The sequence below is a fragment of the Oncorhynchus kisutch genome, linkage group LG8 (genome assembly GCF_002021735.2).
Source record: "Oncorhynchus kisutch isolate 150728-3 linkage group LG8, Okis_V2, whole genome shotgun sequence".
NCBI classification, from domain to species: domain Eukaryota; kingdom Metazoa; phylum Chordata; class Actinopteri; order Salmoniformes; family Salmonidae; genus Oncorhynchus; species Oncorhynchus kisutch.
Window position 1 is genome coordinate 50,181,726 of NC_034181.2, and position 23,490 is coordinate 50,205,215.

At 43.1% G+C, this 23,490-nt stretch overlaps 1 protein-coding gene across 2 annotated transcripts in view; it reads right to left on the reverse strand.

Annotated features, from left to right (window-relative positions):
* The window catches only part of LOC109895577 (molybdenum cofactor biosynthesis protein 1), a 68,648-nt gene that overhangs the window by 23,445 nt on the left and 21,713 nt on the right, over positions 1–23,490 (reverse strand). For both annotated transcript variants that reach the window (XM_031830540.1, XM_020489367.1), the window contains exons 4-9: positions 19,227–19,391; positions 15,127–15,188; positions 14,357–14,468; positions 13,144–13,256; positions 7,039–7,149; positions 5,236–5,356 (exon numbers count right to left, since the gene is read on the reverse strand). In XM_031830540.1, coding sequence (XP_031686400.1) covers positions 5,236–5,356; positions 7,039–7,149; positions 13,144–13,256; positions 14,357–14,468; positions 15,127–15,188; positions 19,227–19,391 — 684 coding nt within the window. The remainder of the gene's footprint in view (positions 1–5,235; positions 5,357–7,038; positions 7,150–13,143; positions 13,257–14,356; positions 14,469–15,126; positions 15,189–19,226; positions 19,392–23,490) is intronic.

The following is a 23,490-nucleotide window of genomic DNA, read 5'->3' on the forward strand; positions in this document are numbered from 1 at the left end:
ATTTTGTCTATTTTCTACATCGTAGAATATTAGTGAAGACATCAAAACTATGAAATGAAATATGGATTAATGTAGCAACCAACAAAATAAATGTTATATTTGAGATTCTTCAAAGTAGCCACCCTTTGCCTTGATGGCATTCTCGCAACTAGCTTCATGAGGTAGTCATCTGGAATACATTTCAATTAACAGTTGCCTTGTTAAAAGTTCATTTGTGGAATTTCTTTCTTTCTTAATGTGTTTGAGCCAATCAGTTGACAAGGTAGGGGTGGTATACAGAAAATGGCCCTATTTGGTAAAAGACCAAGTCCATATTATGGCAAGAACAGATCATATCAGCAAAGAGAAACGACAGTTTATCATTACTAAGACATGAAGGTCAGTCAACCCAGAAAAAATGTCAAAAACAAAGATCCTTCAAGTGCAGTAGCAAAAACCATCAAGCGCTATGATGAAACTGGCTGTCATAAGGACCTCCACAGGAAAGGAAGACACAGAGTTACCTCTGCTGCAGAGAATATACAGTGCCTTGCGAAAGTATTCGGCCCCCACATTTCAGGCTTCAAACATAAAGATATAAAACTGCATTTTTTTGTGAAGAATCAACAACAAGTGGGACACAATCATGAAGTGGAACGACATTTATTGGATATTTCAAACTTTTTTAACAAATCAAAAACTGACAAATTGGGCGTGCAAAATTATTCAGCCCCCTTAAGTTAATACTTTGTAGCGCCACCTTTTGCTGCGATTACAGCTGTAAGTCGCTTGGGGTATGTCTCTATCAGTTTTGCACATCGAGAGACTGACATTTTTTCCCATTCCTCCTTGCAAAACAGCTCGAGCTCAGTGAGGTTGGATGGAAAGCATTTGTGAACAGCAGTTTTCAGTTCTTTCCACAGATTCTCGATTGGATTCAGGTCTGGACTTTGACTTGGCCATTCTAACACCTGGATATGTTTATTTTTGAACCATTCCATTGTAGATTTTGCTTTCTGTTTTGGATCATTGTCTTGTTGGAAGACAAATCTCCGTCCCAGTCTCAGGTCTTTTGCAGACTCCATCAGGTTTTCTTCCAGAATGGTCCTGTAATTTGGCTCCATCCATCTTCCCATCAATTTGAACCATCTTCCCTGTCCCTGCTGAAGAAAAGCAGGCCCGAACCATGATGCTGCCACCACCATGTTTGACAGTGGGGATGGTGTGTTCAGGGTGATGTGCTGTGTTGCTTTACGCCAAACATAACGTTTTGCATTGTTGCCAAAAAGTTCAATTTTGGTTTCATCTGACCAGAGCACCTTCTTCCACATGTTTGGTGTGTCTCCCAGGTGGCTTGTGGCAAACTTTAAAAACGACACTTTTTATGGATATCTTTAAGAAATGTTTTCTTCTTTCCACTCTTCCATAAAGGCCAGATTTGTGCAATATACGACTGATTGTTGTCCTATGGACAGAGTCTCCCACCTCAGCTGTAGATCTCTGCAGTTCATCCAGAGTGATCATGGGCCTCTTGGCTGCAGTGTGTTCCTTGTTCTTCATGATGCTCTCTGCGCTTTTAACGGACCTCTGAGACTATCACAGTGCAGGAGCATTTATACGGAGACTTGATTACACACAGGTGGATTGTATTTATCATCATTAGTCATTTAGGTCAACATTGGATCATTCAGAGATCTTCACTGAACTTCTGGAGAGAGTTTGCTGCACTTAAAGTAAAGGGGCTGAATAATTTTGCACGCCCAATTTTTCAGTTTTTGATTTGTTAAAAAAGTTTGAAATATCCAATAAATGTCGTTCCACTTCATGATTGTGTCCCACTTGTTGATTCTTCACAAAAAAATAGTTTTATATCTTTATGTTTGAAGCCTGAAATGTGGCAAAAGGTCGAAAAGTTCAAGGGGGCCGAATACTTTCGCAAGGCACTGTATTCATTAGTTACCAGCCTCAGAAATTGCAGCCAAAATAAATGCTTCAGAGATCAAGTAAGATACATCCACTGTTAGGAGACTGTGAATCAGGCCTGAATCAGGCCTTCAGGGTCGAATTTCTGCAACCACAAAAAAACACTACAAAAGGACACCAATAAGATGAGACTTGCTTGGGCCAAGACACACGGACAAGGGACATTAGACCGGTGGAAATCTGTCCTTTGGTCTGATGAGTCAACATTTTAGATTTGTGCTTCCAACCGCCGTGTCTGAGATGCAGAGTGGTGAAAGGATGATCTTCACATGTGGTTCCCACCTTGAAGCATGGAGGAGGTGGTGTGATGGTGCTTTGCTGGTGACACTGTTACTGATTTATTTAGAATTCAAGGCACACTTAACTTCTTGCGACTAGCAATCCCGTATCCGGGAGCGTAATCATAGCCTCAAGTGCATTACCATAACGCAACTTTTCCTATTCATGAAAATCTCAAATGAAATGAAATATATTCAAACACAAGCTTAGCCTTTTGTTAACAACACTGTCATCTCAGATTTTCAAAATATGCGTTACAGCCAACGACAAGCATTTGTGTAAGTTTATCATGGCATAATGCTATGATAGGCTTTATTGGCAGCAGGCAACATTTTCACGAAAATAAAGAAAAGCAACAAAATTAAATAATTTACCTTTGAAGAACTTCAGAGGCTTTCACTTAGGAGACTCCCAGTTAGATAGCAAATGTTCCTTTTTTCCAAAAAGCTCCCGTTTGTTCATCCTGCTTGGCTGAGAAATCGACCCAAAAAGATACTTCAACTATAACGCCAAACTTTTTTCAAAATTTGCTCCATAATAGACAGAAACACGGCAAACGTTGTTTAGGATCCATCCTCAAGGTGTTTTTAACATATGTATTCGATAACATATCCGTCGAGGCAGTTGGTTTCTCATAAGAAACGATTTGAAAAATGGCTACCTCAGTATTTTACGCAAGATTTTCTCCGGGAGACACCATGTGACCACTGGCTATATATGGTCCCTTACAGCCATTCTCCAATGGAAATGCCTAAAAAGACATCACAATGCTGTAGACACCTTGAGGAATGCGTGGAAAACGTAAGCTCATTCACAGCAATATAAGGAGTCATTGGCATGAGGCGGTTTCAAAAAATGCGGCACTTCCTGATTGGATTTTTATCTGGGTTTCGCCTGTAACATCAGTTCTGTGGCACTCACAGACAATATCTTTGTAGTTTTGGAAACGTCAGTGTGTTTTCTTTCCAAAGCTGTCAATTATATGCATAGTCGAGCATCTTTTCGTGACAAAATATCTTGTTTAAAACGGGAACGTTTTTCATCCAAAAATTTAAATAGCGTCCCCTATATCGAAGAGGCTACCATAGCATGGCTAGCATAGCATAGCATTCTGCAGCAATACGCCATCCCATTTGGTTTTCGCTTAGTGGGATTATAACTTGTTTTTCAACAGGACAATGACCCAACACACCTCCAGGCTGTGTAAGGGCTATTTGACCAAGGAGGGAGATAGTGCTGCATCAGATCACCCGACCTCAACCCAATTGAGATGAGTTGGACCGCAGAAGGAACGAAAAACAGCCAACATGTGCTCAGCATATGTGGGAACTTCTTCAAGACTGCTGTAAAAGCATTCCAGGTGAAGCTGGTTGAGAGAATGCCAAGCGTGTGCAAAGCTGTCATCAAGGTAAAGGGTGGCTACTTTGAAGAATCAAACATTTATTTGTATAACACTTTTTTGGTTCCTACATGATTCCATGCGTGTTATTTCATAGTTTTGAAGTATTCACTATTATTCTACAATGTATAAAATTGTAAAAAATGAAAGAAAAACCCTTGAATGAGTAGGTGTGTCCAAACTTTTGACTGGTACTGGCCACCACACATGTAAATTGGGTGGCCATGGACGAAGGAGTTTGGGAGCGAAGTGAAAATGACATGGCATTGGAACCTGTTGCCGGACAGGGCAAAGACTGGGTGAAAGTGATCTTTTAGGGCATTCATTTTTCTGGAACCCAGCAGAAAATTATTCCAAAGCCAGAGTCAGGCGAAGAGATAAATGGGAATCAAACTTGTTTGTCTTTGCATATATAATTATGCATATCTTAGCACATTATTAATACTTGTTATGTTGTATGTTTCTTTTTGCTTTTAAAGTCTTGTGCCATCACTCTCTTAGGAACCAGGAGGAAAGTTCAAACTTCAGATGAAATGTCATTATATGTTGTCCGAAGAAAAGGGGAAATAAGAGTGTACATAGTGTAAACATAGATCAGAGGCCATAAGTCTGTGGTGTAAATATATTAACTGAATGTTTATCATGTTTCATTTTTTTGTTCATCTTTTTGTTTATTTACAAATAATTTCAAAGTTTATGATGTTGAACAGTATGGGAATTACTATTCAAATAGGAGGGACTGTTGGGTTGTAATTTTAAATACGTGCTACACCAGAAGTTAATGGTTATATGTACGAGGAATGTATATGGTGAGGTTGGACAAGAGCCAGGGGAATGTTAATAAGTAAGGGAAAAGGCAATCACATGGTTGCGGTCACTGATGAGGGTGGATAAGTGAGGAATGGGGGCCGAGGTCAGATCAGGTAACATGAAGGGAGAAGGAACAGTTCATTCGACACATCACCTAACTTCTTGACAAGCAACAAAGATGTAGTGTTTAGAGAAAAGGAAGAGACTAACAGGGGGTAAAAATACTGGTGCTTTGTCTTTTCAGCTGTTTGACACATTGGGTGAATAAACTTGGTTTGAGCTTTTCTTAGTTGTCCGTTAGTTTTAACTCTAATAATGCACGGTTAGGTTCTAATTAAACAGAGTAGTAATAAACCTGGGGCAGCAGATAGTCTAGCGGTTAGAGCAGTGGGCCAGTAACTGAAACATCGCTAGTTACAATCCCCGAGCCGACAAGGTGAAAAATCTGTTGACGGGCACCTTAAGCAAGGCACTTAACCTTAATTGAGCCATTGATATTGGCAGACCCTGGCCGTGACCCCACTCTCTGAGGGTGTCTCAGTTGGAGTGGGATATGCATTTAAAAATATATAAAATAAAAAACAAATGCATATAACAATAAATATAAGGAAATATTTAAGCATATTTAAGCACCTAATTATTATATTCACTAAGAATGAAATGGGGAGGGACTTGTCCAATAAGAAACACACACTCCTTTTTGTTGACAAAAAAGTATTCCATTGCAAAATGTTTTGCTACGGTGTGCACTAATGAATATACCCAAGGTAAAGTGCTCTTACTACCTGCATGTTGTTTCTTCTTCCTGCCCACGGCGGCACCAATGATATCCAGCAGCTTCTGGTCAGAAGCTCCAGAGCGCAGAACGTCTCTCAGGGACACCTCCGTATTCCCAAACAGACACACCTAGGGACGGGAAAGAGGTGGAGTCACTAACACACACACACAACTGATGCAAGTACATCAGGGATCAACTAGATTCAGCCGCGGGCCAATTTTTTCTTGAGCAGATGGTCAGAGGCCTGGAACATAATACAAAAATCTATTTTTAAGACTGCAAATTGACCCTAAGAAGCCTTCAAAATAGTAGAAATATTTACGCGTTCAAAAGCTTGGGGTCACAGAACAGTGCAAACTGGCTCTAACCAGAATAGAAAGAGTGGGAGACCCCGGTGCACTACTAGTTTGTGAAACAGAGGCCTCACAAGTCCTCAACTGGCAGCTTCATAAAATAGTACCCGCAAAACACCAGTCTCAAAGTCAAGAGTGACGAGGCGACTCCGGGATGCTGGCCTTCTAGGCAGAGTTCCTTTGTCCAGTGTCTGTTCTTTTTATTTTGCCTATCTTAAGATTTTTCTTTACAACTCTGCCTAGAAGCTGCCAGTTGAGGACTTGTGAGGCATCTGTTTCTCAAACTGGACACTATGATTTTCTGTGAAGGGAGAAGTACACAGCGTTGTACGAGATCTTCAGTTTCTTGGCAATTTCTCGCATGGAATAGCCTTAATTTCTCAGAACAAGAATAGACTGACATGTTTCAGAAGAAAGTGCTTTGGCCACTTTGAGTCTGTAATCGAACCCACAAATGCTGATGCTCCAGATACTCAACTAGTCTAAAGAAGGCCAGTTTTATTGCTTATTTAATCAGAACAATAATTTTCAGCTGTGCCAACATAACTTCAAGGGATAATGGGCCTCTACATATCTACATACGCCTATGTAGATATTCCATCAAGAATCTGCCGTTTCCAGCTACAATAGTCATTTACAACATTAACAATGTCTGCATTGTATTTCTGATCAATTTGCTGTTATTCTTTTATTTTTTTGAAATGTTACCCCTTTTTCTCCCCAATTTCGTGGTATCCAATTGTTGTAGTAGCTACTATCTTGTCTCATCGCTACAACTCCCGTACGGGCTCGGGAGAGACGAAGATTGAAAGTCATGCGTCCTCTGATGCACAACCCAACCAAGCCGCACTGCTTCTTAACACAGTGCGCATCCAACCCGGAAGCCAGCCGCACCAATGTGTCGGAGGAAACACCGTGCACCTGGCAACCTTGGTTAGCGCGCACTGTGCCCGGCCCGCCACAGGAGTCGCTGGTGCGCGATGAGAAAAGGACATCCCTACCGACCAATCCCTCCCTAACCCGGACGACGCTAGGCCAATTGTGCGTCGCCCCACGGACCTCCCAGTCGCGGCCGGTTACGACAGAGCCTGGGTGCGAACCCAGGGACTCTGATCTGATGGCACAGCTGGCGCAGCAGTACAGCGCCCTTAACCACTGCGCCACCTGGGAGGCCAATTAGCTGTTATTTTAAATGGGCATAAAATGTGCTTTTCTTTCAAAAACTAGGACATTTCTAAGTGAACCCAAACGTTTGAACGGTAGTGTATACAAAAACTTTGCTCAGAAAACTTGGGGTGACATAAAACCACAGGCAAAATTCGGGGAACCCTGATGTACGTAATCACACACGGGCGACTGTGTCTGCGTGTGCTGTGTCTGCGTGTGTGTGCGATTATGTACATACACAAACGTCCACACACCCCCACACTGTCTACATGCGCACAAGGGCTGTTCACCTTGAGGTTGCCGTCTGCCGTGATGCGTAGTCGGTTGCAGGAGCCACAGAATTGATCCGACATGGAGGTGATGAAGCCCACCTGGCCCTGAAAGCCTGGCACCTTAAATGTCTAAGCAGCAGAGCAGAGAACAGATCGTAAGAATCGTAAGGTAATCTTAGTACCAGCCTGCTTTCTGTCAAACTGTCTGGTTTTACAGTGCAAGTTGGTAGTGTGGTAACGCCCTCATCTACGTAACCCCATACATTCGATCCTCGTATGATCCTTAAAACCTGTTAAGGCTATGGCAGAATACTGCCCCCGTTGGAGAAATGCGTGCCCATAGTAAACTGACAAAAAATCTGTAGAAAATTGCTAATATATGCATATAATAAATATTATTGAATAGAAAACACTCTAAAGCTTCTAAAACCGTTCAAATGATGTCTCTATGTAAAGCAGAACTCACAGGGCAGCCATTCTTCCAAACTCTTTCTGTCATCAGAAAAGTTGGCCCAACTTTGACGTCATCGCCCCCACCCTTCCCAACCAGCTACAGATCTGGAAACAGTTTCTATCTCTTCAGCGCGATGTCCTCTTTCAATGGGGCGCGTCATTGTGAAGATTGCGCGCTCCCTCACCCTTTGGCGGGACGAAACCCTCCGGTCATGCAATAATACGTGCGCGCCTCTGCAATTTTTCTCTTTGTTCCAAGATCCACCAAACGATATAGGCTTCTCCTTTCGAGCTTATATATTTTTGATATATGATTAAAACATGTTTTAGCTCGAATATGAACTTAGTTTGACCAGTTTAGTCGACATATAATATGTAATTTTGAAGTTTCGATGCGCAACCCATAGATTTTTGAGTGCTTTTCAGCCGAAATTAGTCTCGTTTGATAACCCAAAGACACACATTTGAAAGGCAAACGCTGGTTTTGGTAAGTATGACTTCTTCCACAACTTCTGATCGAACAACGGCAAAGGTAAGGGAATATTTATGTGGTTATTATGTGTTTCTGTGGACTCCGAAATAGCGAAGCTATATTGCTAATCTATGAGCGCCGTCTCATATTATTGACAAGTGAACGAATTCTGTAACGTTAAAAATAAATGTAACACAGCTGTTTTATTAAGAAGAAGTGTATCTTTCTAACTATATGTAGAACATGTATATTTAGTCAACGTTTATGATGTGTATTTCTGTTATCTGGCAGAGTTATCATAATTTCTCCGGACATTGTTGTAGCATTTTTTGACCATGACCTTCAATGTAAACCGTGATTTATGGATATAAATTGCATTATTGAAAAAAACATAAATGTACTGTATAACATGTCCTATTCCTGTCATCTGATGAAGATTTTCAAAAGGTTAGTGAATTATTTTTCTTTTAATCCTGCTTTTGTGATTGCATCTATTGTTCTACAAAATGGCTATGTAAATTAGCCTAACTTTTGGTGGTGGTTTGACATAAATATGTGCTATGTTTTCGACGTAAAACATTTTAGAAATCTGACTTGGTGGCTAGATGAACAAGGTGTTTATCTTTCATTTGAGCTATTGGACTTTTTAATGTGTGGAGGTTAAATATTTCTAAGAATATTTTTGCGTTCTGTGCGCCACTGTGTCAGTTGAGCAGTGGGGGATGGTACCCCTAGAGGTACGTGTGGGGCCATGTAGTTTTAAGCACTCTGTCTCCCTGCGCATCTGCGCCAATCCTTTGGCTAATAAATAAAAATATGTAAGGACTATGAATTTCTGTTCTTTTAGTTTTTATATAGCATATCTGTTCAGGAAAGGATATGTTATTGTTATACTAAGGTCATTTGGAACAGACACTGACCACGTTTACATGCACACCAATATCCCGTTATTATTTCGGCACACTCGAGTATTCTGTTTTTAAGTTGACAAACATCATATCCCGTTTACAATAACCCAAATAAGCTTCTATCCAGGTTATAAACCCAGATAAGATGCCTGCAATATGCTTATCTTAGACGGGATACCATTTTACAGTTGTTTTTTGCGGTCTGCGCAGGCTTAGTTTAGCATAGTATCATGGGTGTTGTGTGATTGTTTTATTCTAAGAAGTTAAATTACTTAAAAAAGTATGTCTGCGCACATTCAATCCACCATAATAATTGCATAATTTATTTTGGCGAGACTCTATACCGGACTGTATCGGCTTAGCCTCCTTTGACCCCTAATTTAGATAGATATGTTTATGATTGAAATCTTGTGTTTATGGCAGCAGCTCCTCTTCAAACTCAGGAGGCTGAAGAAATTCAGCTTGTCTCCAAAAGCACTCACAAACTTCTACAGATGCACAATCCAGAGCATCCTGTCAGGCTGTATCACCGCCTGGTACAGCAACTGCTTCGCCCACAACCGTAAGGCTCTCCAGAGGGTAGTGAGGTCTGCACAACGCATCACCGGGGGCAAACTACCTGCTCTCCAGGACACCTACACCACCCGATGTCACAGGAAGGCCATAAAGATCATCAAGGACAACAACCACCCAAGCCACTGCCTGTTCACCCCCCTATCAGGCGAGGTCAGTACAGGTGCATTAAAGCAAGGACAGAGAGACTGAAAAACAGCTTAGATCCCAAGGAAAGCAATACAAGCGTTTGTGTAAGTTTATCGATCACTCGACAAAACAATAAGTACACTTAGCATCAGGTATTTATGTTCCATAAAGATATTTTTTATATCCAAATACCTCTTAGTTTGGTGCGTTATGCCCAGGAATCCACCGGAAAGAGCGGTCACGACAAAGCAGACAAAAATTCCAAATTATATCCACAGAAACATGTCAGATGTTTTTTTATAATCAATCCTCAGGGTGTTTTTCAAATATCTATTCGATAATATATCAACCGGGACAGTTAGCTTTTCAATAGGACCGGGAGTAACAATGGCCGCCTTTTTCTTTTGCGCACAATTCACTCTGAGAGCCCCCACCTATCCACTTACGCCATGTGGTCGTTCACGCTCATTCTTCAAAATAAAAGCCTGAAACTATGTCTGAATACTGTTGACACCTTGAGGATGCGATAGGAAAAGTAATCTGGTTGATATCCCTTTATATGGAGCAATGGGAGGCTATGGAACATGGAGTTTTCAAAATAGAAGCCACTTCCTGGTTTGATGTTTCTCAGGGTTTCGCCTGCAATATCAGTTCAGTTATACTCATAGACAATATTTTGACAGTTTTGGAAACTTTAGAGTGTTTTCTATCCTAATCTGTCAATTATATGCATATTCTAGCATCAGGTCCTGAGAAATAGGCTGTTTACTTTGGGAACGTTATTTTTCAAAACATAAAAATAGTGCCCCCTAGCTTCAAGAGGTTTTAAACAGCTACCATTAACATTGAGTGGCTGCTGCCAACACACTGACTCAACTCCAGCCACTTTAATAATGGGAATTGATGTAAAAATATATCACTAGCCACTTAATATAATGTTTACATACATATACATATGAGATGAGTAATGTAGGGTATGTACTGTACTCTATCATCTACTGCATTTTTTTGTAATACATGCATCACTAGCCACTTTAAACTATGCCACTTTGTTTACATACCCTACATTACTCATCTCATATGTATATATTGTACTCGACACCATCTAGCCTATGCCGTTCTGTACCATCGCTCATTCATATAACTTTATGTACATATTCATTATCCCCTTATACACACAAGTGTAAGGTAGTAGTTTTGGAATGGTTAGGTTAGATTACTCGTTGGTTATTAATGCATTGTTGGAACTAGAAGCACAAGCATTTCGCTACACTCGCATTAACATCTGCTAACCATGTGTATGTGACAAAGAAATTTGATTTCTCCACTGATCTTTCCAAGACAAAATTATAATTTTACAGCAATTTTTATTAAATTCATATTTTAGTTCATTAATATTAAAGTTAATATTCTATTAATCTACATCAGTCAGTGTCTGGATTTTTAGCTTTTATTCCATTTAACCCAGAATAACCTAAATTAGGAATATTCTGTTTATTCATGAGTAGAGGGATACTCGTGAGCGGGATATCAAAGGTGCCTGTAAACAGCTCATCCCAAATAAGAGCTTAACCGGGATATGAACTACACTGCTCAAAAAAATAAAGGGAACACTTATAAACAACACAATGTAACTCCAAGTCAATCACACTTCTGTGAAATCAAACTGTCCACTTAGGAAGCAACAATGATTGACAATACATTTCACATGCTGTTGTGCAAATGGAATAGACAACAGGTGGAAATTATAGGCAATTAGCAAGACACCCCCAATAAAGGAGTGGTTCTGCAGGTGGTGACCACAGACCACTTCTCAGTTCCTATGCTTCCTGGCTGATGTGTTGGTCACTTTTGAATGCTGGCGGTGCTTTCACTCTAGTGGTAGCATGAGACGGAGTCTACAACCCACACAAGTGGCTCAGATAGTGCAGCTCATCCAGGGTGGCACATCAATGCGAGCTGTGGCAAGAAGGTTTGCTGTGTCTGTCAGCGTAGTGTCCAGAGCATGGAAGCGCTACCAGGAGACAGGCCAGTACATCAGGAGACGTGGAGGAGGCCTTAGGAGGGCAACAACCCAGCAGCAGGACCGCTACCTCTGCCTTTGTGCAAGGAGGAGCAGGAGTAGCACTGCCAGAGCCTTGCAAAATGACCTCCAGCAGGCCACAAATGTGCATGTGTCTGCTCAAACGGTCAGAAACAGACTCCATGATGGTGGTATGAGGGCCCGACATCCACAGGTGGGGGTTGTGCTTACAGCCCAACACCGTGCAGGACGTTTGGCATTTGCCAGAGAACACCAAGATTGGCAAATTCGCCATTGGCGCCCTGTGCTCTTCACAGATGAAAGCAGGTTCACACTGAGCACGTGTGACAGACGTGACAGAGTCTGGAGACGCTGTGGAGACCGTTCTGCTGCCTGCAACAGACTCCAGGATTACCGGTTTGGCGGTGGGTCGGTCATGGTGTGGGGTGGCATTTCTATGTGGGGCCACACAGCCCTCCATGTGCTCACCAGAGGTAGCCTGACTGCCATTAGGTACCGAGATGAGATCCTCAGACCCCTTGTGAGACCATATGCTGGTGCGGTTGGCCCTGGGTTCCCCCTAATGCAAGACAATGCTAGACCTCATGTGGCTGGAGTGTGCAGTTCCTGCAAGAGGAAGGCATTGATGCTATGGACTGGCCCGCCCGTTCCCCAGACCTGAATCCAATTGAGCACATCATGTCTCGCTCCATCCACCAACGCCACGTTGCACCACAGACTGTGCAGGAGTTGGCGGATGCTTTAGTCCAGGTCTGGGAGGAGATCCCTCAGGAGACCATCCGCCACCTCATCAGGAGCATGCCCAGGCATTGTAGGGAGGTCATACAGGCACGTGGAGGTCACACACACTAATGAGCCTCGTTTTGACTTGTTTTAAGGACATTACAAAGTTGGATCAGCCTGTAGTGTGGTTTTCCACTTTAAATTTGAGTGTGACTCCAAATCCAGACCTCCAGGGGTTGATAAATTTGATTTCCATTGATAATTTGTGTGATTGTTGTCAGCACATTCAACTATGTAAAGAAAAAAGTATTTAATAAGAATATTTAATTCATTCAGATCTAGGATGTGTTATTTTAGTGTTCCCTTTATTTTTTTGAGCAGTGTATTATCTGGGAATACTGTTCGCATGTACATGTGGTCATTGAGATCATTAGCCTGAGTGCCAGTCTGTTTGGCTTGACAATGAGCAATGAAGTGCACAAACAGATCTGGGACCAAGATAATTACAAAAGGGACCAGCTTTGCTTTCAGGCATCACTGTATCTTGACATTTTCATTAGCATCTGATTTAGCTTGCACAACCATGTGACTTACCGTCAACTAAACAATTAATTCATGCAACCAGCACACACTGTGGGAAGTACTGCATCTCTGATGTAGCAGAAATAGATAACGTGTCATCATAATTTGTTCCTGGGTGGACCCGGCACATTGAATATTTAATTTAGCCAAGCCGCAGGTGCGAGATGAGGCAGATTAATAATTTTGAGATTATCTTTTGGAATTTGAGTGGGCTGGGGGGGGGGGGGGGAGAGAGGAACCTTGGCTGTGTCGGTCTTTCCGAGTGGAAGCTGTTCCAAACTGGGCCACTGCTGTCTAATGCGGTCCAGCATCTCCTGGTAGCTCACCATCTTCTTGAAGTTCCATTTGTTACCTGCAGGAGGCAGCAGAGGTCAACTTAATGGAGTGGATGACAGACCATGATTGAAATCTTATTTATTTTCTTTCAAAATACTTTGTGCGCTTGATTGTGCTTCCCGGCACACCAGGGGGGGGTTGGTTTTTCACATTTTGGACAGTTCAGTTCAATGAGGCCGAGCAAGCTAAATCAAGCATACCTAAAGAAATCTATTTGCACCCAAGTCTAGTTGAGGATAAACTTGTATAGTACGTGTCATGAGACTCTCACTCTTCATTAAACACTGTTGGTTACCATGTGTTTCTGAACAGTGATGATATATCTATGGAAGTCCAAATTCAAGCCTCTTAGGCTCTGTTTGGATGACAGTTCATTTTCTTGCCTTCCTTGAAGTAATCGCTGATTAACAACACAGTGAAATGCTTGTATTTACATTTTTTGCATTTTTTTAAAGTCCTTCATTTTTTTATGTAAGTATCTAAAAGGGGTGAGTGAGGGTTTAAATGCTAACCTCTGTCACCCTGTCTAATCTATTTTCAAAACAAGACTGAGGAGGTTAGCTAACACAAACTGGTGCTATCGCTTTATCTTCAGTATTTCTAGAAACTGCCAATTGTAAACTCATTAGTTACCCTATTCATAAGGAACATTACTCATAATAGTTTGATTTGAAAGTGTGAGAATGCATTGAACCCAAACAAACATAAGCCTATGTAAAACGAGGTCTACAATTTGAATATAAGGTAGATGGCTAAGGGTCTTATTATTTAAAAATTACAGCAATTTAAAATCCATCATGATGGAAATATTAGTAAAGTATTAGTCTATTTAAGGGAATTGAAAATACTGAGACGATGACTGTTATCCTTCTACAAAAAAAATATAAAAAAATTGGACTATGCAGTAAAATGGCAACATTGGCAGTGTGCATTTTTTGTATTTTGACACTTTAAATCAGACAGTAATCAAAGAGGGAGACAGGCAAGTGGTAGAAACAGCGGGGAGGGTGGATACAGGGATTGAAACTCCGGTCTCCAGTCACGTCAGAGTGACAGGGAATGTTACCACTCGACCACAGCAGAGGTGGCAATGGTCTTTAAGAAAGGTCTACTCACCGTCAAAGGGCATGTACTCAATGAAGCGTACTTCCAGAGGCTTCTTCTCTGTCAGGGCCACAAAGTCCAGAAGCTCGTCCTCGTTGAGGCCCCGCATGACAACACAGTTGACCTGTAGAGAGCAGTGTGCAGCAGTGAGCAACATTAACATTTTAGCAGACTCTTATCCAGAGTGAGAGTTAGTGCATTCAACTTAAGATAGATAGGTGACAACTGTAAAGGACATCACACTGCTAGCGTAGCGAGTACAGCTTCCTCCCGATTCGGTCCATACCTGGCGCGAACTCGGGACCTCTGTCTTGCAAACACACGTTACCGCCCTCCTGAAGCGTCTTACTAGTCGGCGCCATGTGAAAAGCTAGCTAGTGGGGACACTTCAGGCCGAGGAGTAAGTTTCACGCATCCCCATGTGCTACACAACCACATATCACAGTAATAGTAAGTACAACAAAGTAGTTATCAGCAAAGTCAGTGCTTGTAGCTACAAACCTTCCACCAGAGAGCTGCCAAAACTGCACGAATGTGCGTTTTGAATGACTGCATTACCAACACAAACCATGCATTAAAACACTATGGAGGGAAAGCTTTCCATAGGGAAAGAGTATCAACACTCTCAAACCAACCGTCTGATGCATTCAAACATGTAAGAGTGAAAACATGCACACACACACTGAACCTAACATCGTGACAAGTACGGCTTCCAACCTACAGCTAGCTTCTTTGGAAGAACCAGCAAATGAACAAAGTTGAGTAGGACTCTGATATTTTACCTTGACAGGGTTATAGCCCATCTCAATGGCTTTGTCAATACCTTCCATGACCTTGTGGAACCCTAGGAAAGAGAGGAAGGCAACAATGAAAACAGAGCAGTAGCCACAGGCTACTAGGCTTATGTGATACATTTTATTCTAAACACCTTCCAAATGGCCAAGGACACAATAATTAGATGACACATTGTGTCACCCATTGTGCCTTGTAAGTCCCTTAAAGCTGAAATGGGTTCATGTCCCCCCCCTCCCCACGTTCTCCCTTTCCAACGCCAGAATGTGAAGTCACATGAGGAATCGTCCCAGACAAAGCTTAACCATCCAGTCTCAAGGCGTGAGACTAACTGCAATTTCAAATCAAATTGTATTGGTCACATGCGCCGAACACAACAGGACCTTAGTGAAATGCTTACTTACGAGCCACTAACCAACGCAGTTTAAAAAATATATGGATAAGAATAAGAGATAAAAGTAACAAGTAATTATAGAGCAGCAGTAAAATAAAAAATAGCGAGACTCATACAGTGCCTTGCGAAAGTATTCGGCCCCCTTGAACTTTGCGACCTTTTTCCACATTTCAGGCTTCAAACATAAAGATATAAAACTGTATTTTTTGTGAAGAATCAACAACTAGTGGGACACAATCATGAAGTGGAACGACATTTATTGGATATTTCAAACTTTTTTAACAAATCAAAAACTGACAAATTGGGCGTGCAAAATTATTCTGTACACTGTATACAGTGAGGGTACCGATACAGAGTCAATGTGCGGGAGCACAGGTTAGTTGAGGTAGTATGTATATGTAGGTAGAGTTATTAACGTGACTATGCTTAGATGATAACAGAGAGTAGCAGTGATGTAAAGAGGGGGGGGGGGCAATCAAATAGTCTGGGTAGCCATTGGCTGGAGTCTGACATATTTTAGGGCCTTCCTCTGACACCGCCTGGTATAGAAGTCCTGGTTGGCAGGAAGCTTGACCCCAGTGATGTACTGGGCCGTTCGCATTACCCTCTGTAGTGCCTTGCAGACGGAGGCCGAGCAGTGATGCAATCAGTCAGGATGCTCTCGATGGTGCAGCTGTAAAAGCTTTTGAGGATCTGAGGATCCATACCAAATATTTTCAGTCTCCTGAGGGGGAATAGGTTTTGTCGAGCCCTCTTCACAACTGTCTTGGTGTGTTTGGACCATGTTAGTTTGTTGGTGATATGGACACCAAGGAACTTGAAGCTCTCAACCTGCTCCACAGCAGCCCCGTCGATGAGAATGTTTGTGTACTCTGTTCTCTTTTTCCTGTAGTCCACAATCATCTCCTTTGTCTTGATCACGTTGAGAGGTTGTTGTCCTGGCACTACACGGCCAGGGCTCTGACCTCCTCCCTATAGGCTGTCTCATTGTTGTCTGTGATCAGGCCTACCACTGTTGTGTCATCGGTAAACTTGATGGTGTTGGAGTCGTGCCTGGCCGTGCAGTCATGAGTGAACAGGGGGTACAGGAGGGGACTGAGCATGCATCCATGAGTGGCGCCTGTGTTGTGGATCAGCGTGGCGGCTGTGTTGTTACCTACCCTTACCACATAGATTAGATTAGTGATGAGCTTTGAGGGCACTATGGTGTTGAACGCTGAGCTGTGGTCTATGAATAGCATTCTCACATAGGAGTTCCTTTTATCCAAGTGGGAAAGGGCAGTGTGGAGTGCATTAGAGATTGCATCATCTGTTGGGGCGGTATGCAAATTGGAGTGGGTCTAGGGTTTCTGGGATAATGGTGTTGATGTGAACCATGACCAGCCTTTCAGAGCACTTCAAGGCTACAGACGTGAGTGCTACAGGTCACGTTTGTGTTCTTGGGCACAGGCACTGTGCTTAAAACATGTTGGTATTACCAGACTTGGACAGGGAGAGGTTGAAAATGTCAGTGAAGACACTTGCCAGTTGGTCAGCGCATGTTCGCAGTACAAGTCCTGGTAATCCGTCTGGCCCTGCAGCCTTGTGAATGTTGACGTGGTTAAAGGTCTTACTCACATCGGCTGCGGAGAGCGTGATCGCCCAGTCTTCCGGAACAGCTGGTGCTCTCATGCATGTTTCAGTGTTATTTTCCTCAGAGAGCATAGAAGTAGTTTAGCTCGTTTGGTAGGCTTGAGTCATTTCAGTTGAAACGTACACTACTAAGGCCAGCGCTACCAGAGATATCAATGTCTCTTCCTGTGTTTTGATTCAGACAATCCCACAGAGGAAAGGTGAAGGCTAGGTTGTTTCCATTCCATTAATTCTAATTGGAAGGGCAGTCGCTTCTACCTGATAGCGCCATGTTACAGTTTAATGGGTGTCAAACAGGCTGATTCAAGTGAAATGGCTAATTTGGCCCACACCTTGATTTTAGCTAAGTTGTTTTCAAATGGTATTTTGAAAGGCACTGACTATAGGAGGTAGGGCTTTTACGCTTTTGAAACAGGAAGCTAATCAACATCAATGGAAAGTATTTGCAAATCAAGTTGCTGCTGTACACTGATGGGGGCATTACCATATTTGGGTGTCATGTAGGAAAATCTTACAGGTCAATACAATTCTGTCAAGAACATTTCCATTATATGGTTTAAAAATGTATCAGGTTGAAAAAATGTAAGTGCTGTGATCATGAGTAATTTGAACATGTTAAATCATTCATGTATCACATTATGTACTGCAGGGTCAGACAAATGTTTTCTGCATGTTAGCTTTTAGTTTAGTTTCCTCATTACATGAGGTGAATAGGGCTCAACCGTTGAGTTTTCAAAATGTGCACGGAAAATGTCATGCTTTTTTTGTTGTGCACTTCCCTTGATCTTATCAATTAACCCTAAATTGTCCATGGTGAATGTGTGGTGTCCCTCACTTCATACTTTACTAATATACTGTAAGTATGTGTAGCCCTAACAGAAATTCCAGAAAGCTTAAACGAAAGCCAGCACACAACAGTAAAGTAACTTCATCCCTACTCTGAACTTGATGAGTTTTTAATACGGTTGTCAATACAACATACATTTACCTCATTTGGAGACAGAGATATACCGGAACAGCTTTCCCACATCTTCTATATGTTTGGCCCTGTCCGGGGGTGTCCTCGGATGGGGCCACAGTGTCTCCTGACCCCTCCTGTCTCAGCCTCCAGTATTTATGCTGCAGTAGTTTATGTGTCGGGGGGCTGGGGTCAGTTTGTTATATCTGGAGTACTTCTCCTGTCCTATTCGGTGTCCTGTGTGAATCTAAGTGTGCGTTCTCTAATTCTCTCCTTCTCTCTTTCTTTCTCTCTCTCGGAGGACCTGAGCCCTAGGACCATGCCCCAGGACTACCTGACATGATGACTCCTTGCTGTCCCCAGTCCACCTGGCCATGCTGCTGTTCCAGTTTCAACTGACCTGAGCCCTAGGACCATGCCCCAGGACTACCTGACATGATGACTCCTTGCTGTCCCCAGTCTACCTGGCCATGCTGCTGCTCCAGTTTCAACTTCCACCTGACTGTGCTGCTGCTCTAGTTTCAACTGTTCTGCCTTATTATTATTCGACCATGCTGGTCATTTATGAACATTGAACATCTTGACCATGTTCTGTTATAATCTCCACCCGGCACAGCCAGAAGAGGACTGGCCACCCCACATAGCCTGGTTCCTCTCTAGGTTTCTTCCTAGGTATTGGCCTTTCTAGGGAGTTTTTCCTAGCCACCGTGCTTCTACACCTGCATTGCTTGCTGTTTGGGGTTTTAGGCTGGGTTTCTGTACAGCACTTTGAGATATCAGCTGATGTACGAAGGGCTATATAAATACATTTGATTTGATTTGATTTGATATCCCTCTGGACAACGAAACCAGTCAGCCCAACAGTGAAAGCCCAGTGTACTGTAAGAGGTTTGGCTCTGACTTTCTTTTTCCTGTGTATCTACTCCATCTGTCCCTGCCTCGCAGGAACCTGCCTCCCTGAGCTCTGCCCCTCTGTCAATCCTAACATTGGCTCCAGTCGCTGAAATAGGTGCTGAGCACACATTGGCTCCTTCCACAACAATGTTCGTTTTGGCACAAAATGGCTACCAGGCAACATACTGTAGGTTATGGGGAAGGTGGGTTACCTTTCCGCCGGACGATGAACTCAAACTTAGCCGGCACCAGGGTGTCCAGGCTGATGTTGAGCAGGTCCAGACCAGCCTCCTTCAGTTTAGGCAGCAGCCTCACCAGGTTCATACCATTGGTGGTCACAGCAATGGTCTTCAGGCCCTCCAACTTCCTCAGCTCCGCTGGACAGACAGATGGACAAACAGACAGATGATAAACTGAAGCTGTGATACAGCACAGTGACAAATGGAAAACAATTCCTGGTTGAATTGAACACTGTTGACTACAAAGTAAGTGGGTGTGACTGGCTAAGCATGCATATCACAAGATGGGGTTTGGGGATCATTTGCAAGATCATCAACCACAAAGCCCCACTTCACACACCCACAGAGACTTCAGACACTCTAGTGTAAAGTTTCTTAGATCAGCTTCCCTTCCCCCAATTCCAACCATAAACAGGAGTGGGGAAATGCAAAACTGACCCCAGATTAGCATCTAGAAGCATCCTGCCTTCCTGTTAAGGCAAGGGCTGATTAAGGTTTTACTGCTAACCTACAAAGCCTTACATGGGCTTGCTCTTACCTAACTTTCTGATTTGGTCCTGCCGTACAAACCTGCACGTACACTGGCTTACTGGTGTTCTTTCATGCCGTCCCTAGGAGGGGTGCGTCACTTGAGTAGGTTTAGTCACTGACGTGATCTTCCTGTCTGGGTTGGCGCCCCCCCTTGGGTTGTGTCGTGGCAGAGATATTTGTGGGCTATTCTCGGCCTCGTCTCAGGATGGTGGTTGAGGATATTCCTCCAGTGGTGTGGGGGCTGTGCTTTGGGAAAGTGGGTGGGGTTATATCCTTCCTGTTTGGCCCTGTCCGGGGGTATCATCGGATGGGGCCACAGTGTCTCCTGACCCCCCCCCTGTCTCAGAGCCTCCAGTATTTATGCTGCAGTAGTTTGTGCCGGGGGGCGAGGGTCAGTTTGTTATATCTGGAGTACTTCTCCTGTCTTATCCGGTGTCCTGTGTGAATTTAAGTATGCTCTCTCTAATTCTCTCTTTCTCTCAGAGGATCTGAGCCCTAGGACCATGCCTCAGGACTACCTGGCATGATGACTCCTTGCTGTCCCCAGTCCACCTAGCCGTGCTGCTGCTCCAGTTTCAACTGTATTGCCGTCGGCTATGGAATCCTGACCTGTTCACCAGACGTGCTACCTGTCCCAGACCTGCTGTTTTCAACTCTCTAGAGACAGCAGGAGCAGTAGAGATACTCTTAATGATCGGCTATGAAAAGCCAACTGATATTTACTCCTGAGGTGCTGACTTGCTGCACCCTCGACAACTACTGTGATTATTATTATTTGACCATGCTGGTCATTTATGAACATTTGAGCATCTTGGCAACGTTCTGTTATAATCTCCACCCGGCACAACCAGAAGAGGACTGGCCACCCCTCATAGCCTGGTTTCTTCCTAGGTTTTGGCCTTTCTAGGGAGTTTTTCCTTGTTTGCTGTTTGGGGTTTTAGGCTGGGTTTCTGTATAGCACTTTGAGATATCAGCTGATGTACGAAGGGCTATATAATAAATACATTTGATTTAGGAGCAACGTCCCTCAACACTACCTTAGACACCCTGGGATGACCTTTTACCTCAAAAGAAAAGTGCCAGTAGACATGTCTGCTGATGTCACGGTGCCAATCGGAAAAGGTCACGCATTTGATCAGCACATGACCACTGGTGAGCTGTGTCCACATGGACTCCATCCCTACCAGAACATCCAGTTTAGACATGCTCAATTTGCTTTTTCGCCATGACGTGGTTTGGCTTCTGTTGTGCAATTTCCCCTTTAGGCCTTTCCCTTGATGACATCACATCTTGCAGATGCACTGTCCTAACCCCACAAACCTCATGGAAAATAAATGGATTCCAATGCCTACCGTTATGACATCTACTGAAAAGCACCTCTAACAACTTGAACTCAAAATGACCAACCATTAATGTGTAAATCCTGTATCAATGAATGTGCATCTTGGATGATGATTCTTCCCAATGTGAGCACTTCAATAGAGTTATGATTGGTCGGTAACAGCAATGGTAGGCCATCATATCACAAGATGCAACACACAGTCATGGCATAGTATATCCATTCCCCCTTACATGAATCATTAAGTTTAAAGCACGCGGAGAGTGAGACAGTCATGAGCCTTGTCGCTCCAAAACACTTACAAGCCTCTCTCGCCAGCAAGGGGAGTTAACTTATGAATCATATATAACTGAAGATTATACAAAATCTTAGATCACTCCACAGACCAATGTCACTACATTCACTTTAAGTCACAATCATAGCTATTGGTTCTTGCCATTTGGTAGGAAGTTATTCCTCCTTCTAGCTAAAATTATACAGAAACTTGCCTCCCGGGTGGCGCAGTACTGCAGCGCCAGCTGTGCCACCAGAGACTCTGGGTTCGCGCCCAGGCTCTGTCGTAACCGGCCGCAACCGGGAGGTCCGTGGGGCGACGCACAATTGGCCTAGCGTCGTCCGGGTTAGGGAGGGCTTGGCCGGTAGGGATATCCTTGTCTCATCGCGCACCAGTGACTCCTGTGGCGGGCCGGGCACAGTGCGCGCCAACCAAGGTTGCCAGGTGCACGGTGTTCCCTCCGACACATTGGTGCTTCTGGGTTGGATGCGCGCCGTGTTAAGAAGCAGTGCGGCTTGGTTGGGTTGTGTATCGGAGGACGCATGACCTTCAACCTTAGTCTCTCCCGAGCCCGTACGGGAGTTGTAGCAATGAGACAAGATAGTAGCTCCTAAACAATTGGATACCACGAAAGGGGTTAAAAAAATTTTTTTTTTAATTATACAGAAACTGATAAAACTACAAGAGAAAAACAGAGGTTTATAATTGAAGCAGGCTTGGTTTATCGGACATGTATACTGAACAAAAATATAAAACGCAACATGTAGTCATGACCTGAACTAAAAGGTCCCAGAAACGTTCCAATGAGCCAAGGCAAATGAGTCTCAGGTTCTCTTTTAGTAAACATTGAAAATGTTCTGGTCTGAAAACAGACCAGAACACCACACAAGGGTTAAATCAAATAAAGCGACCCTTGAATAATTAGCGTAAACAATAAACCGTTCCATATTGTAAATTGCATTTACGAATGAATGTGACTGGTATTAGTCTTTCCTGTAAAAGAAAACTACTTTACAGACTCTCCGTTATGCTTATAAATGTATTTGGTGTTGTTTACATTGTTCCAAACTATTAGTGAAATTATACTGTAACCTAACAGCACCCGATTAGCACACATAATATGCTTGCTCCTTACTTCATTTTTATTGATCTCTAGTATTTTCCACAATTAGTCAAATGTATTCCTCACATCTGACTTCCCCTTAAACCAAATTGAACAGGTTTCATTATATTAAGTTAAAATAAGTGTTCATTCAGTATTGTTGTAATTGTCATTACAAATTAATAAAAATAAATAAATAAATAAATAAATATATATATATATATATATATTTATTTTTTAAAACAGCAAAAAAAATAAAAAATAACAATAATAATATCGTCCGATTAATCGGTATCGGCTTTTTTTTGGTCCTCCAATAATCGGAATCGGCGTTGAAAGATCATAATCGGTCGACCTCTAATAAGAATGATCATGATTTTTGAATAAGATGTTCTGCAGCACCATACAGCATACAACTGGCGACCGAACTCAGCGTGCATGCGCAATGGGACAAGGACATCCCGGCCAGCCAAACCCTCCCCTAACCCAGACGACGCTGGGTCAATTGTGTGCCGCCTCATTGGTCTCCCGGTAGCGGCTGGCTGCGACACAGACTGGGATCGAACCTGGGTCTGTAGAGACGCCTCAAGCACTGCGATGCAGTGCCTTAGACCGCTGCGCCAATCGGGAGGCCGTCAACACTTTTTATGCAGCACTATTACAAAACGTGCTTCTACTTCCACACGCACTGCAGCTGCAATGAATGAGTAGTGTATCGATAGCCCAGGAACAACATGAATTGTTGCGTTTCAAACGGTGCGACTCAAGTTTCACCATCAGGTGGAAAGACTGTGTCCCCACTCTCTGGTCAGCCTCGCCGGAAAGGAAGGAGCGAGCAAGGACCCAGATAGCAGCATATGGTCTGCCCTCCTACACAGACCAATTCCATGCTCAAAATCACTGGGAACTCTGACATCTCCGACTTCGTTTCGATCAAGGGGGAAAAAACAAGATCCGACTGGGAAAAAAATCGATTTGAACCGTCATCCAA